This window comes from Aquarana catesbeiana, linkage group LG07 (assembly GCF_042186555.1).
Source record: "Aquarana catesbeiana isolate 2022-GZ linkage group LG07, ASM4218655v1, whole genome shotgun sequence".
Taxonomy (NCBI): domain Eukaryota; kingdom Metazoa; phylum Chordata; class Amphibia; order Anura; family Ranidae; genus Aquarana; species Aquarana catesbeiana.
Window position 1 is genome coordinate 187074011 of NC_133330.1, and position 15984 is coordinate 187089994.

At 43.7% G+C, this 15984-nt stretch overlaps 1 protein-coding gene across 4 annotated transcripts in view; it reads left to right on the forward strand.

Moving 5' to 3' along the window:
- Nucleotides 1–15984, forward strand: part of LOC141103381 (coagulation factor XIII B chain-like) — a gene marked incomplete in the record, with an annotated part of 968440 nt that overhangs the window by 105129 nt on the left and 847327 nt on the right. For all 4 annotated transcript variants that reach the window (XM_073592895.1, XM_073592894.1, XM_073592896.1 and 1 more), the window contains 1 exon segment: nt 5823–6011. In XM_073592895.1, the coding sequence (XP_073448996.1) occupies nt 5823–6011 (189 nt within the window).

Consider the following 15984-nt stretch of genomic DNA (forward strand, 5'->3'; position numbering starts at 1 on the left):
TTTTAAATGCTGCTAATCTACCTGACCATGATGAGGCAAATTTTGGGAATTGTTCCAATTCTTTTGGGAGGTTGTTCAGGAAGGGAGTAAAGTTGGTTCGGTAGAGGTAGGATGTTTTGTTAGTTTTAAACCTAAGTAGGAGATGGACTCCTTAGCCCACGTGTACGGATATTGGATTTCCAATTCCAATTGGTGTGCGGGAGGAATTCCTAGGGGTATAATAAATTATTTAGAGTCGTTTACTTTATGAGACCTCACTGAAATCGGAGTGTTTTGTACTGATGCCAGGGAGGTTGCGGGGTTAGTCAGTAAGAGAATGCCATCCGCGAAAAGATTGATTTTGTGTTCAGTTGTTCCGATTTTAAAACCTGAGATGGTACTTTGGGTTCTTATTTTCTCTGCTAATGGCTCCATAACTGTATTAAAGAGGAGGGGGGAAAGAGGGCATCCCTGTCTGGTGCTGTTACTTATGTGAAATGTTTTGGATAACATGGAAGAACAATAGACTTGAGCTGAGGGATGGGAATAAAGTGCCATTATCGCTGAAAGTATATGACCCTGAAACCTGAATTTTTGTAAAGCCATGTCTAGATAGTGCTAGTGTACTCGATCAAATGCCTTCTCTGCATCCAAAGACAGGAGCAGAGAAGGCATTTTGTGTTTCTCAGTGTGATATAGGATGTTAACCATCCTCCGGGTAGTGTCTGAGGTTTGACGACCTTTTGTGAGGCCCGATTGATCGGGGTGGATTAAGGTTGGAAGAAGGTCAATCAATCTGTTTGCTATGATCTTTGCATATAGTTTTATATCATGGTTTAATAAAGATATGTGATGGAAATTTTGCGGGGTATTAGGGTCCTTCCCTGGCTTCGGTAACGTCGCAATCATTGCTTTTAACATGTCTTGAGGAAAGGAGGCAGAGGAAGCAGCATCATTGAAAAGCTGGACAAGATACTCATTCCGGATAGATTTGAATTGTTTGCAGTATTCCCCTACAAAGCGTCTGGGCCCAGAGATTTGTTGTTTGGTAGGCTGTCTATGGCTCTGTCGACTTCTGAAATGGTGAAAGGTATGTCTGGTGTTTATATTCATCTGTCATTTAAGTGTGGAAGTTGTATTGAGTCCAAAAAATGCTTGAATGGAGGTGTGATTTGGTTGTATTAGGGAAGGTTCATTTTTTAGAATATACAGGGCACTGTAATAGGCGCTGAATGCATCAGCCATATCTTGTGGGTTCCTTAATTTTTCGTTTGTGGTAGGGTGGTAGATGAAGGGTATGTGTGCTTTAACACATTGCCTTTTGATTTGTTGGGCTAGGAGTTTTCCAGCTTTGTTGCTAGAGCTGTAAGAGTGCATTTTGCAGCATTTTTGGACTTTGTCAAATTTTTCTAGAAGAAGCAATCTCAGTTCTAGACATAGTTGAATTAGTTTGGATGTATGATCAGGGTGTGATGGTTGTTTGGTGAGTCAGTGCTTTGAATGTCTTTTAGCAATTAGTCAACCCGCTGCCTCCTTCGCCTCCTGTCCCTCGCACCAAGCTGAATAAACATGCCTCTCATAAAAGCTTTGTGGGAAGCCCACAATATCGAGGTATCAGATACTGAGTCATTGTTTGTTAGAAAAAAGGATTCAAGTTCTCGGTAGAGGAGCGGTGAGTATTCAGGAGATTGGAGTATCCGTGTGTTCATTCGCCACATGTATGCCGGAGAAGGGCTGGCAATGTCCTCTATGGTAATGCTTACCGGTGAGTGGTCAGACCATGTAGTGGGTAGGATGGTGGATGCTGATATTTTCTGTAAAGTCCATTGGTCGAGAAAGAAGAAATTGATGCGAGAGTAGGAATTATGGCTGGGTGAGAAAAAGGTATAGTCCCCCTCTTCTGCGTGTTGACATATCCATACATTGTATAGTTGAAAAACGGGTAGCAGTGGACCCAGAGGGGGTTTACAGAGGAGGAAGAGGAATCTAGGATGGGATCCGGTGTGATGTTAAAATCGCCGCACCATATGGTTGCTCCTTGTACTGTTCTGACTTTCTTGTGGAGCTTACGTAAGAAGCGTAGCTGATGTGTAATAGGTGTATATACCATAACTATGGTATATACAGCGTCGTTAATGGAGCAAACAAGGATGATGTATCTTCAATCTTGGTCCGTTGTACAGATATGGAGCTAAAGGTAAGTGTGTTTTTAATAGCAACAAGGACGCCTTTCTTTTTGGTTGAGGCGCAAGCGGAAAAGGTAGTAATGAAATTCTTGTACGTGCAGCGTGGCGGATTGGAAGCCTGGAAGTGGGTCTCTTGTACACAGAGAATGTCACATTTGGATTCTTCTGCAAGTTTCCATAGAGAGGATCGTTTGGCAGGATGGTTGAGACCTTTTGCATTGATGGTTAGGATTTTTATGGTCACTGTGGTAGTGGATTATATGGAAAGGTTGTGGTTGGGTGAGTTTGAGGGATTTACAATGTTCTGTGAGGAAATATCTCGGTAGAAATAGCAGTATGTTCTGCTGGATTTTATTGCTTCTATGAGATGTTTTAGAAGTTGTGGCTGGTAACTAGTAGTGGTTGTTATGAGATGTTGAAAGGAAAGAGAATAAAAGAGAAAAGAACAATGAAGTTATAACAAAAAATCTAGGTCAATAGCCTAGAAAAGACTTCCTGATTTTGGGCACAACCGGTGCCAGGGACGTCAAAAGATTTGAAGTGAAAAATTTCTGAGGCCGAACGTGGACTCGAAAGACACAGAACCATGTAGAGGTGGGTGTTCCTGCGGTTGCTGTTTAGTGCGGGTGATGACCATTGGATCTCTGAGGCAACGGCTGGTTCTGTTGACTCTCTGTATTGCTCTGATCCATGGGTGATGTGGCAGGTGGATCTGGAATGATATGCCATCTCTGTAGGAGGTGTAAACCTTCTTGGAGTGTAGTCACAATATGTTTAGATCGTTGTGAGTTATAGACATTTTTGCTGGCGCTAGCCATTGGTATTGGATGTAGTGATTGCGTAGTGCCTTGGTGATGGTGCTGAGTTGCCTGCGGCGGCTTAGTGTGTGTTGGGAGAGATCTGCAAAAATTTGTAGCTGACCGTATGGGTTTGTAGATTTCCCAAGACTTTCAATTTTTGCATGAGCTGTTCCTTCACATGATAGAAGTTGATGCGGAGAATCACATCTCTAGGTACCGCTGCGGGTACTTTTTGCTATAATTAATACCCCCAAAAAATATATAAAAACTATTTTTTTTCCTCAGTTTAGGCCGATATATTTTCTTCTTCATATTAGGGGAGGAGTAGAGCTCTGTGACATTTACCAGAGTGGGCACCGAGTGAGGTGGTGAGCCGGATGTTATACGAATAAGATGTTTTTAATACATGCTTTTTGTAAGTGCAGCTTTTTAGGTGGGGTTTAATAAAACAGTATATACGGAAGTACACAGTGGGGGGAGATTTATCAAAACTGGTGCACTCAGAATCTGGTGCAGCTGTGCATGGTAGCCAATCAGCTTCTAACTTCAGCTTTTTCAATTAAGCTTTGACAAAAAAACCTGGAAGCTGATTGGTTTCTTTTTTCAGAGCTGCATCAGATTTTGCACTCTCTAGTTTTAGTAAATAATCTCCTATGTCTGTCCTTTCTGCTTTTATACATATATAGCTTGTGGGGACCTGTAAGAACAGGAGTCAATATTCCATGAGGAGAAGAGAAGGAGTGGAACCATTTATATAGGTTGTGAGGAGATAAGCTGTCTTTGATCTATACAGAGATAAGCAGGCACTTTGCTCAGTGATGGATAATCACAGTGCATAAAGATTAGGCACGGGGTGCTTTGAAATAGCCAAGCACATATTCACAGAGGACTTTACTTGTCTTTTTTTTTTTTTTTTTTTTTTTTTTTCTTTTTTCACAATTTTATTTACAACACAATTGGACGTGTATGTGATCACATCCTTAGACTTTGTGGACTGTTTTTTACTGCTGCGCTACTGTATTTATTCTTTGAATCCATTTTCTTGCATTTATTATATTGGTAATATGTCAAGCCTGCTAGATTCAAGGACCTTGAGCACTGAATTTCTCTAGCAATACTCGCCAAACTGGGATGTGCAGCCTGACTCCATAGACTCTATGGGGTTGATTTACTAAAGGCAAAAAGACTGTGCACTTTGCAAAGTGCAGTTGCACTCTGCAAGTGCACTTGCTCCAGAGCTTAGTAAATGAGCAGAAGCCAAAGTTTTAGGGCTTTTATTCATATAAAATGTCAAAAGTAGTGCAGTGTTCTGCCATTGCAAGGTTTGGTTGGCATTACAATAAACAGAACTGTCTCTTGCCCGCCTGGCTATTTAACACACAGTTCTGTCTACTTCCTCCCCAAAACAGTGCCGCTTATCTTTCCATCTATGAGCAGGCTGATAGTACTGAAGTTGATCTACCAATTGACTTTAGTAAAACTAACCTGTCCGTTTTTTCGTTTTTTTTTCATGCGATCACTGCGGGTGGCTATAGCTGCATATTTGCTCCACTTTGAGAGTAATGAAAGCAGATTATCAACATGTCCGACTAGCGTTTTCAGAAGTAGAAGTCAGCAATGGTGATCTCCATGTTTTTCCTATGACAGGTTTACTTTAACGTTATCAGAACCTGTTAAAGTGTTACTAAACCTAGGAGCCTGCTGCATTCACTATACCTGGTCTTCCACAGTACACAGAAGTCACAAGACTGCTCTAACTACGAGAAAGTATTTAGCCATTTAGATTTACTAAAATAATTGCATTTCCATGTTCTATCAGTGTCCAGCTGAGCACTGGTAAAACCTTTTGTAGGAGGAGTTTTCTGACTGTCCTACGAGACTGCAAGGCTCCTGATCCTCTGTCTGTCTGGACAGTGTTGATTGGCTCTGTGCTGATCTCATGCACTCTTCCAAGAAAAAAAAAAAACTCTCTAGCAATACACACCAAACTGGGATGTGCAGCCTGACTCCGTAGACTCTCTGGGGTTGATTTACTAAAGGCAAAAAGACTGTGCACTTTGCAAAGTGCAGTTGCACTCTGCAAGTGCACTTGCTCCAGAGCTTAGTAAATGAGCAGAAGCTCTGCTGACGTCCATCATCCAATCATGTTCATGCAAAAATGCAGTTTTTTTTTTTTTTTTTCCTTGCATGTGATTGGGTACTCATTGCAAAGTGAAACCTTACCTCATTTACTAAGCTCTGGAGCAACTGCACCTGGAGACGGCAACTGCACTTTGCAAAGTGCACAGTCTATGTGCCTTTAGTAAATCAACCCCTATGCTATCAGTAATTATCGGGACAGTGGAAGGAGGGGAGGATCAGAGAAGCCAGGATCAAACAGCCTTTTTACACAATGCGGAGGATTAACCCCTTAGGTTCCATGGTGAGTATAACAAGCAAGCTTTACTGCATATACAGACTGATTTTACTGTTGTGGGTTTAGTAACACTTTAACATCTGGCAAAAGAGGAACTAATGCACACTAGTTTTTTATTATTTTATCTCGTGAGAAGCATTTTATCTATGGTTGTTATTATTGACAAGAATGGTGTCATTAATTGCTGGACATGTGGAGGTTTATCTACAATTCCTAACCCCCCCCCCCCCCTCCAAAAAAAAAAAAGCTACGGGCTTTATTATTTTATTGGAAGTAAAAATCCCTTTTAAACATGTATTTTTATAATTTATGAGGCTCCCATTTTTTTAATGGATTCCACACCTATACAGTATGTAAAGACTACTGCTACTATGTTTGGGTATAGAAAAATTTGCATACGTGTCATAAATCAACTTAATCAGTTTTTCTTTGCCTTTTCAGTTAAATTTTGCCCACCAGTTCAAGTTGGCAACAATGTAAATCTTTTAACTACTTCATATGAAGAAGAGTATTCTGTCGGCCAAGTAATACGATTTGAATGTAAAAATGTTAACCAGAAACTAAATGGTGCCTCTGAGATTTTCTGTACATCTGAAGGAGAATGGAATGCACCACCACCAATATGTGAAGGTAACAATACTGTGTATATCAGCATATATCCAATATAAAATAGTTTTAACCATACCAATGACAACAACAAACATCACTGTTCCTGTTATCAAAATGAGAATAAATTGTATCAGTCTTTTCTACTGGTGTTTTGGGACATTTTTATTGCTTCTGAAGTGGAGGTGCTAACGCAATAAATAGAGTTGCTTAAAGCGTATTTCCACTTTAGTTATAAAATTTGAGAAAACCCCACTGTATGTTTGTGTTCCCATTCACTTAACATACCTAAACAAATGTCTAAAAGATATTTCCTACCTTTTAGATGTTTCTAAGGAAAAGATGTAATGGCTGAATCTAAAAATTTCTGGAGAGTCTCACAGTGGCCCCACAAAGACTTCTTTAACATACAATGCAGGAGGGAGGTTTCTAAATAAGAGAAAACATTTGGGAGATATGGGATTTTATAGGTGCAAAGCATTGAAACAACAATATATAAAAAGTATATACAAATTTTATTAAATGAACAATGTCATATAAAAACAATACATACAATATAATCATAGCCATAGGTGTGTGCAAAGCATCCTATTAATGACAATGATTTACTGTAGTCACATTCGAGGGTTTCTAAATGTTTAACCCTTTGTTAGGACAGATAGTGTTCAGATCTAGTTTATTATTATTATTATTATTATTATACAGGATTTATATAGCGCCAACAATTTACGCAGCGCTTTACAACATTAGGGAGGACAGTACAAGTACAATACAATTTAATACAGGAGGAATCAGAGGGCCCTGCTCGTTAGAGCTTACAATCTAGGAGGGGGGGGTCAAGTTATACAAAAGGGTAATAGCTATGGGGGATGAGCTAATGGAGAAAATAGTGCAGTTGTTAGATGGAGGCAGGATAGGCTTCTCTGAAGAGGAAAGTTTTCAGGGATCGCCTAAAAGTGGATAAATTTGGAGACAGTCTGACAGATTGGGGTAGGGAATTCCAGAGGATGGGCGAGGCTCGGGAGAAGTCCTGGAGGTGGATATGGGAGGAGGTGATGAGGGAGCTAGAGAGCAGGAGGTCCTGGGAGGAACGGAGAGGGCGATTTAGGTTGGTATTTTGAGACTAGGCTTGTGATGTAGCTGGGGGCAGAGTTGTGGATGGCTTTGTAACTTATTGTTAGTATTTTAAATGTAATTCGTTGGGCGAGTGGCAGCCAATGGAGGGATTGGCAGAGGGGGGTAGCAGACACTGAGTGGTTTGTAAGGTGGATAAGTCTGGCAGCAGCATTCATGATGGACTGAAGGGGGGATAGTCTATTTAGAGGTAAGCCAATGAGGAGGGAGTTGCAGTAGTCGAGGTGAGAGATAACTAGGGAGTGAATCGGGAGCTTTGTGGTTTTGTTTGTTAGAAAGGGACGTAGTTTAGAGATGTTGCGGAGGTTGAGGCGGCAAGCTTTGGAAAGTGATTGGATGTGGGGCGAAAGAGTTCAGAATCCAGGATAACACCTAGTACCCTGACATGTGGGGATGGGTGGATGGTTGTGCCATTGCTCTTGACAGACAAGTCAGGGGAAGAGGCACGTGAGGGAGGAAATATTATTAAGCTCGGTTTTGGACAAGTTGAGTTTGAGGAAGTGGTGTGGCATCCATACAGATATGTTGGTTAGTAAGTTAGTGATGCGTTAGGAGACTGATGGTGTGAGTTGAGGGGTGGAGAGAGAGATTTGTGTGTCGTCAGCATAGAAACTATATTGAAGCTGACCCAGGGAAGAGGTGTAGATTGAAAATAAAAGAGGTCCAAGAACAGAACCTTGGGGGACCCCGACAGAGAAGGGAAGGGAAGAGGAGTGGAGGAAGTAGAATTGTAAGTGACACTGAAGGTGCATTGGGATAGGTAGGGTGAGAGCCACTGAAGAGCACAGTCACGGAGACCGAGGGAGTAAAGTTTTTTTTTAAGGGGAGGAGGGGGTGGTCAACCGTGTCAAAGGCAGCTGAAAGATCCAAAAGTAGGAGTACTGAATAGTGTCCGTTGGTTTTTGCAGTTAGTAGGTCATTTGTGAGTTTTAAAACAGCAGTTCCTGTGGAGTGTTGAGGGCGAAATCCAGATTGAAGGGGATCAAGCAGGTTGTTTTTAATGAGGTGGTCACTCAGTTGGTTGTAAACCAGGTGTTCAAGGAGTTTAGAGGAAAAGGGGAGCAAGGAGATAGGGCGTAGGTTGTTAAGATTGGTAGGGTCCAAGGACGGCTTTTTAAATATGGGGGTGACCAGCGCATGTTTTAGAGCATTGGGGAAGACGCCAGAGGTGAGGGAGAGATTGAAGATGTGGGTTAGAGTGTAGGATGGAGTCAGAGGGCATATGAGAGGGAATAGGGTCCAGGGGACAGGTGGTTAGGTGGGCGATAGAAAGGAGTTTAGCAACTTCGTCTGTAGTAGCAGATCTGAATAGGGGGAGTGTCAGTTGTACCTGTTGACATGGGGTCTTAGCTGGGGGAGATACCTGTAGAGTGGAGATTTCATCACGGATTGTATCAATCTTGTTTTTGAAGTGATTAGCAATCTCCTGGGCTGTGAGTAAGTCAGTGGGTGGAGGACAAAGTAGAGAGTTGAAGGTAGAGAAGAGTTTACGGTGACTAGATGAGAAGGTGTTAAGAGCTGTAAAATAAGTTTGCTTGGCAGTGTGGAGGAAAGAATAGTATTTTTGGAGGGCAGATTTGTATTGGTTGAAGTCTTTGAGAGACTTAGTCTTGTGCCACAGACGCTCAAGAGCGCGACTACGTTTTTTTGAGAATTTTAGTGTCATCTGTTTGCCAGGGTTGTAGGGGTCGAGGCCTGATTCTGCGTGTAGTGAGGGGAGCGAGCTTGTCCAGGGTGGAGGACAGGGATTTATTGTAGATGGACGTGGCTTGGTTGGGGCAGGACAGGGGAGATATTTTGTCATAGAGGTGGTCAGTAGCAGAATAGAGGAGAGAGGAGTTGAAGTTGCGAAAATTTCTACGAGTGATGGTTAGGCGATTGGAGGGAAAGGTGGTGTAAGACAGGGGGAGGGAGAAACTAATAAGGTGATGGTCGGAGAGAGGAAAAGGATTGTTTGAGAAGTTGCATGGAGTGTATAGGTAGGAAAATACAAGGTCAAGGGTGTTGCCATGAGAGTGAATAGAAGCCTGTACCCATTGTTTTAGGTCAAATGAAGAGGTTAGACTAAGAAGTTTAGAAGTAGCAGGAGTGTTTGTATTCGCAGGGATGTTGAAATCACCGAGAAGGATTGTGAGAATTTCTGAAGAAAGTAGGGTAGCCAGGCAGAAAACTCATCAAGGAAAGTTGATAATGGTCCAGGGGGCCGGTAGATCGCAGCAATTTTTAGGGAAGTAGGAGAGAATAGACGTAGACAGTGGGCTTCAAATGATGAGAGAGAAAAAGAGGGAGGAGAGTGAATAACCTGGAAGGTGCATTGGGTGGATAGGAGGAATCCCACTCCACCTCCCTTGCATCCATTAGGCCTAGGGGAGTGAGTCCAGTGAAGGCCACCCTGGGATAGGGAAGCAGGAGAAGGGGTGTCATATTCGTAGAGCCAGGTTTCGGTGAGAGCAAGTAGATAGAAGGAATTGGTGACAAAGAGGTCATGAACAGCAGTGAGTTTGTTGCAGACAGAGAGGGCGTTCCAGAGGGAGCAGGAGAGGGGGAGGCTGGTGTTGGGAAGAAGAGGAATGGAGACTAAATTGCGTAGATTGTGACTACTGCCAGAGGATTGTAGGGTGATAGGTGTGTTGGGCACAGTTAAATAAGGGAGGCCCAGGGTTTGGGGAAATATCTCCAGCGGTTAGGAGAAGCAGAAGTGTAAGGGAGGTAATATGAGAATATGATTTGTATGAGGGGACATGCTTCAGTATCCTGGGATGTTTGTTAGCAAGTGGGTTTAGAGTTAGAAAGAGGTGATGAGTGCAGTAATAGGGGGAGGGGAGAAGTGAGGGTGATATGTACAGATTGTGGGGTGGAGCAGAGGGGTGAAGTAAAGAGTTTGAGGAGAGAGGCAGCAATTGTGAAAAGGAGGAGAGTTAAAGAGCATGTTTCAGAGAGGAAGGTGAGATACGGTAATTTGGAATTGAGGTCATCTGCAGTCTGTTGTAGTTTGCATTGTGCAAATCGCTGAAGTGCAAGAGCAGAAGTGCCACTTATTTAAAGAACCCCACTTCTTTGAAGAACCCCTGTATGTGCAGCCCCCTGTATGTGTTCCCCCGTAAAGAAGGCCTTGTTTTTATACTGTGTGTTGGGTGTGGATAGAATCTGGCAATTAATCAATTAAGAGGGCATATTAGGAACACAGCTAGCAGAGCATAACTTTCACACCACAATCAAACTGCAAGGGGACTAAAAGGCCAAAATTGTAAAGATAAAGGAACCCATAATTTAGGTCAGACTTAATGGCTAAATAAACATTGAAATAATGTGAGCATGGCTACAGATGGACTTGAAACAGTGGTGACAAACAGATTTACCAAATATGCATTTGAGCAGTCAGTCAATGTTTACAGCTGATAATTAAGAACTGCAATGACTAATGCCGCGTACACACGGGCGGACTTTTCGACGGACTAGGTCTGGTGGACTTTTCGATGGACTTTCCGAATGAACGGACTTGCCTACACACGATCAACCAAAGTCCGCCGGATTCGTACGTGATGAGGTACGACCGGACTAAAACAAGGAAGTTCATAGCCAGTAGCCAATAGCTGCCCTAGCGTCGTTTTTTTGTCCGTCCGGACTAGCATACAGACGAGCAGACTTTTCGACCAGACTCGAGCGCTTCGGAAAGATTTGAAACAGGTTTCATTTCTAGGTCCGTCGAACTTTTGGGAAAAAAAAGTCCGCTGGAGTCCACACACGATCGAATTGTCAAGTATGCCGTAAAGTCCGGTTGTGTGTACGCGGCATTATAGACAGGGTTACTGAATACTTTATAATCCCAAAGGGAAATTATTATTTTATATAAGTTATAATATTTTAATGGAAATGTATAACAAATAAAATAGTTCTTATCCCTGTTTGGCTGCAAAAGTGGAAATGCACTTTAACTCAGCAATTACATCATGCTAGTGCAGTGGTCTTCAAACTGTGGCCCAGGGCTGGATGCAGCTCTTTGCTTGCTTTAATACAGGCCTTGGGGCACTATTCCTTCCACTAACATAAAAGCGGCTCTTCAGTCATTTTTTTCATCTTTCCATCTATTAAATCTTCTGCCCTTAACTTTGGATAGTAAAACTTTTTTTTACTTTCAAAGATTTTTATTTGTTTAATACAAAAACATGAAATACACTATTTCCAGTGTTGTCCTAAAAAACCACTGTGATAACATAAAAATAGATGTCAAGTAAAAGTAAGACAATCAAACAGGGCTTGGCATTTTAATCCCTGAGAGCCCCTCCCACATTTTGGTTAGTGTAACAGGATCTTTGGGGTGAGGACACCCGGCACCCCAAGTGGGAACATGCTGTGCCCGGGGGTCTGTCCCATTGATCCAGGAGGAAGCGAAGAGCCTTGTGAAGCATAGATGAGTACTAGAACCAAACCTTCGAGCTTAGTGGAAAGGGCTGCTTGTCATGCTCTCATTTAGGTGTTAAACCCGCAGGTTTAGTTTGTATGTTGGAATGGACTATAGTGCAGGAGAAAAGGGGCGAGAAAGAGGAGAAGAGTTGGTCTTGAGGAGAGAAAGAAGAAGAGGAGGAAGAGCCAATCAACAGGAAGGAAGCTATTTGCTGAATGAAAGCAACTATTTCAGACCTGGATTCCAGGTATGAAAGAGATGCCCATGTGCCGGGCCCAAGGTTCCCAGATAGTTTCAAATGACAGAACCGTATCCGTTAAGATGCTAGCTAATTTCTCCTGGGACATCCACTAGATCTTGCATTTGGCTTCTAAAAGGGAGACTTTGGGTTGTTTCCATGCTTTGGCTATGGCCAGCATGGCCGCTAGCAGCATAAAATGGATCAATTTGCGATTGGCCTTGGGAATCTTTGGAAGGTTTGAGTTCAGGAGAGCGATGACTGGGGTTCTTGGGAGCTGTTGATTAGTCACTTTTTGGATCTTGTTCCAGAACGACTCAATTCCGGGGCACTCCCACCAAATGTGGGCCATGGAGCCTATAAGTTGGCAACCACAAAAACATTGAGGGTTTGCTGTAGGATAATTTGTAGCCAGCTTTGAAGGGGTAAGGTACCATCTGGTCATCACTTTGATGCTAGATTCATTTAGGGAGATGTCCCTAATCCCCCTTGAAGGATCTAGAAAAGGAGGTCTGCCACGTCTCTAAATCCTAATGAATTTGGAGGTCATTTTCCCAAGCCAACATATAACATGATTTGCAAGACGGGTAAGCAAGCGATTCCACCCCTCTGATCCATGGCCTGTCCACACCATAGTTCATAAGGTGTGAATCTGGGGGGGACTGGTTTCCCCTTTCAAATCTTATGGAGAAAGTGTTGTATCTGTGGGAATCTGTAGTGCTCTGAGGTCGGAATTTCAAGCTTCTGAGCACAGAAGCTCTGGGAAGTTGGTCCCGAGGTTGTGAAGAAATGGCCGATGCGGAACAACCCCTTGTCCAGCCACCATTTTAAAGGACTTAATGTCTTGACCGGGGATAAAATCTGGGTTGTGAAAGATATGTGCCAGGGGCTGACATTCGGAGGTCAGTGAGGTCTCCGTTCTCATTTTGTCCCATAGTCAGGTTTTGTGATAGGATTGGCGATATTGGGGGGCGATCTTTGGAGGGGAACCATAGGAGATAATCTAAGGTGTAGGTGGGGACTGCCTTTCTATTTGAACCCAGTCAGGTTTCTCAAGTTTGGAGTAAAAATTGGATATTTGAGCTATTCTTGCTGCTTGGTAATACCAGGGCTTTTTTTCAGGGGGAACTTGGTGGCACTCAGTTCCACCACCTCTGGCTCAGACCCTTTGGTGCCTGCTCACCACAATCACTTGTAAACACAGAAGTCTAGTTTCTGTGTTTACAAGTGACAGCTCTGCACTCTGTATGTAATGCAATCCTGGTATTTATTGTCCCTTTAAGACCCTACTACTGTTTTTGTGAAATTTGACTGAATACACCCACTATTTGATATGATTTGGGGTGTGTGTGTGTAGGGGAGGGGTTTTGTGGGGGCGTGGTTAAGTTCCAGCATGTATTGTTTGAGGAAAAAAAGCCCTGGGTAATACCATAACAGGCATGGTAATCCCAACCCACCCTGTGTCCTAGGTTTGAATAGGGTTTTTGGGGTGTTCTGTGGCCTGAACCCCTCCAGATAAATTTAGTAACTTTGCTTTGGAAAGATTATAAATGATCCTTCCTTATGTTGATTGGGAGGGATCTGAATAGGTATAGTAGTCTGGGGAGAAGCACCATTTTTATGGAATGTATTCTACCTAGCCAGGACAGTTCCCCCTTAGCCCAGTTTTTCAGGTCAGACTCTAGCTTCTGGTTCATGGGAGGGAAGTTTGACAAGTACAAGTGTTCTATTTTGGCTGTGAGAGTGATCCCCAAGTACTTAATAGAGGAGTCGCTCCACTCAAACTCGAAAGAGCTTTGCAATGCTGTGACTATTTTTGGTTTAACCACTTGCCGACCGCCTAACGTAGATATACGTCTGCAGAATGGCACGGGCAGGCAGAATCACGTACCTGTACGTACCGCGGACCCCCCCCCCTGCCAGCGGCGGTCGGCATTTCACTGGGAGCGTTGGGAGGCGAGGGGGAGACCATCCGATCGTGGCCCCCCCTCGCGATTGCTCCCAGCCAATCGGAATCCTCCCCTGCCTGTGTGAAGTTTCATACAGGCAGAGGATGTGATGTCATCTCTCCTCGGCTTGGCAGTTTCCGTTCCAGCGCCGAGAAGAGAAGACATGTAAGTGCACCCCGATTTCCCCCCCCCTGTCACAAACTGACACCAAGCAGTATTTTGTTTTTTTTTTTTTTCTGATTACTGATTGGTGTCAGTTTGTGACAGTTACAGTGTTAGGGCAGTGAGTGGTAGCCCCCTTTAGGTCTAGGGTACCCCCCTAACCCCCCCTAATAAAGTTTTAACCCCTTGATCACCCCGTCACCAGTGTCACTAAGCGATCATTTTTCTGATCGCTGTATTAGTGTCGCTGGTGACGCTAGTTAGGGAGGTAAATATTTAGGTTCGCCGTCAGCGTTTTATAGCGTCAGGGACCCCCATATGCTATCTAATAAATGTTTTAACCCCTTGATTGCCCCCTAGTTAACCCTTTCACCACTGATCACCGTATAAGTGTTACGGGTGACGCTGGTTAGTTTGTTTATTTTTTATAGTGTCAGGGCACCCGCCGTTTATTACCGAATAAAGGTTTAGCCCCCTGATCGCCCGGCGGTGATATGCGTCGCCCCAGGCAGCGTCAGATTAGCGCCAGTACCGCTAACACCCACGCACGCAGCATACGCCTCCCTTAGTGGTTAAGTATCTGAACGGATCAATATCTGATCCGATCAGATCTATACTAGCGTCCCCAGCAGTTTAGGGTTCCCAAAAACGCAGTGTTAGCGGGATCAGCCCAGATACCCGCTAGCACCTGCGTTTTTCCCCTCCGCCCGGCCCGGCCCAGCCCACCCAAGTGCAGTATCGATCGATCACTGTCACTTACAAAACACTAAACAAATAACTGCAGCGTTCGCATAGTCAGGCCTGATCCCTGCGATCGCTAACAGTTTTCTTGGTAGCGTTTTGGTGAACTGGCAAGCACCAGCCCCAGGCAGCGTCAGGTTAGCGCCAGTACCGCTAACACCCAAGCACGCACCGTACACCTCCCTTAGTGGTATAGTATCTGAACGGATCAATATCTGATCCGATCAGATCTATACTAGCGTCCCCAGCAGTTTAGGGTTCCCAAACACGCAGTGTTAGCGAGATCAGCCCAGATACCTGCTAGCACCTGCGTTTTGCCCCTCCGCCCAGCCCACCCAAGTGCAGTATCAATTGATCACTGTCACTTACAAAACACTAAACGCATAACTGCAGCGTTCGCAGAGTCAGGCCTGATCCCTGCGATCGCTAACAGTTTTTTTTTGTAGCGTTTTGGTGAACTGGCAAGCACCAGCGGCCTAGTACACCCCGGTCGTAGTCAAACCCGCACTGCAGTAACACTTGGTGACGTGGCGAGTCCCATAAGTGCAGTTCAAGCTGGTGAGGTGGCAAGCACAAGTAGTGTCCCGCTGCCACCAAAAAGACAAACACAGGCCCGTCGTGCCCATAATGCCCTTCCTGCTGCATTCGCCAATCCTAATTGGGAACCCACCACTTCTGCAGCGCCCGTACTTCCCCCATTCACATCCCCAACCAAATGCAGTCGGCTGCATGAGGCATTTTCTTTATGTCCTCCCGAGTACCCCTACCCAAAAAAGATGTCGTGTCTACAGCAAGCGCTCCTGTCCTGACAATCCTGGTCTTTGCATTGGTGAATGTTTTGAACGCTACCGTTCACTAGTTGAGTATTAGCGTAGGGTACAGCATTGCACAGACTAGGCACACTTTCACAGGGTCTCCCAAGATGCCATCGCATTTTGAGAGACCCGAACCTGGAACCGGTTACAGTTATAAAAGTTAGTTACAAAAAAAAGTGTAAAAAAAAAAACCACAAACAAAAATATAAAATAAAAAATAATAGTTGTCGTTTTATTGTTCTTTCTCTCTATTGTTCTGCTCTTTTTTACTGTATTATATTCTGCAATATTTTATTGTTATGTTTTATCACGTTTGCTTTTCAGGTATGCAATTTTTTATACTTTACCGTTTACTGTGCTTTATTGTTAACCATTTTTTTTGTCTTCAGGTACGCCATTCACGACTTTGAGTGGTTATACCAGAATGATGCCTGCAGGTTTAGGTATCATCTTGGTATCATTCTTTTCAGCCAGCGGTCGGCTTTCATATAAAAGCAATCCTAGTGGCTAATTAGCCTCTAGACTGCTTTTACAAGCAGTGGGAGGGAATGCC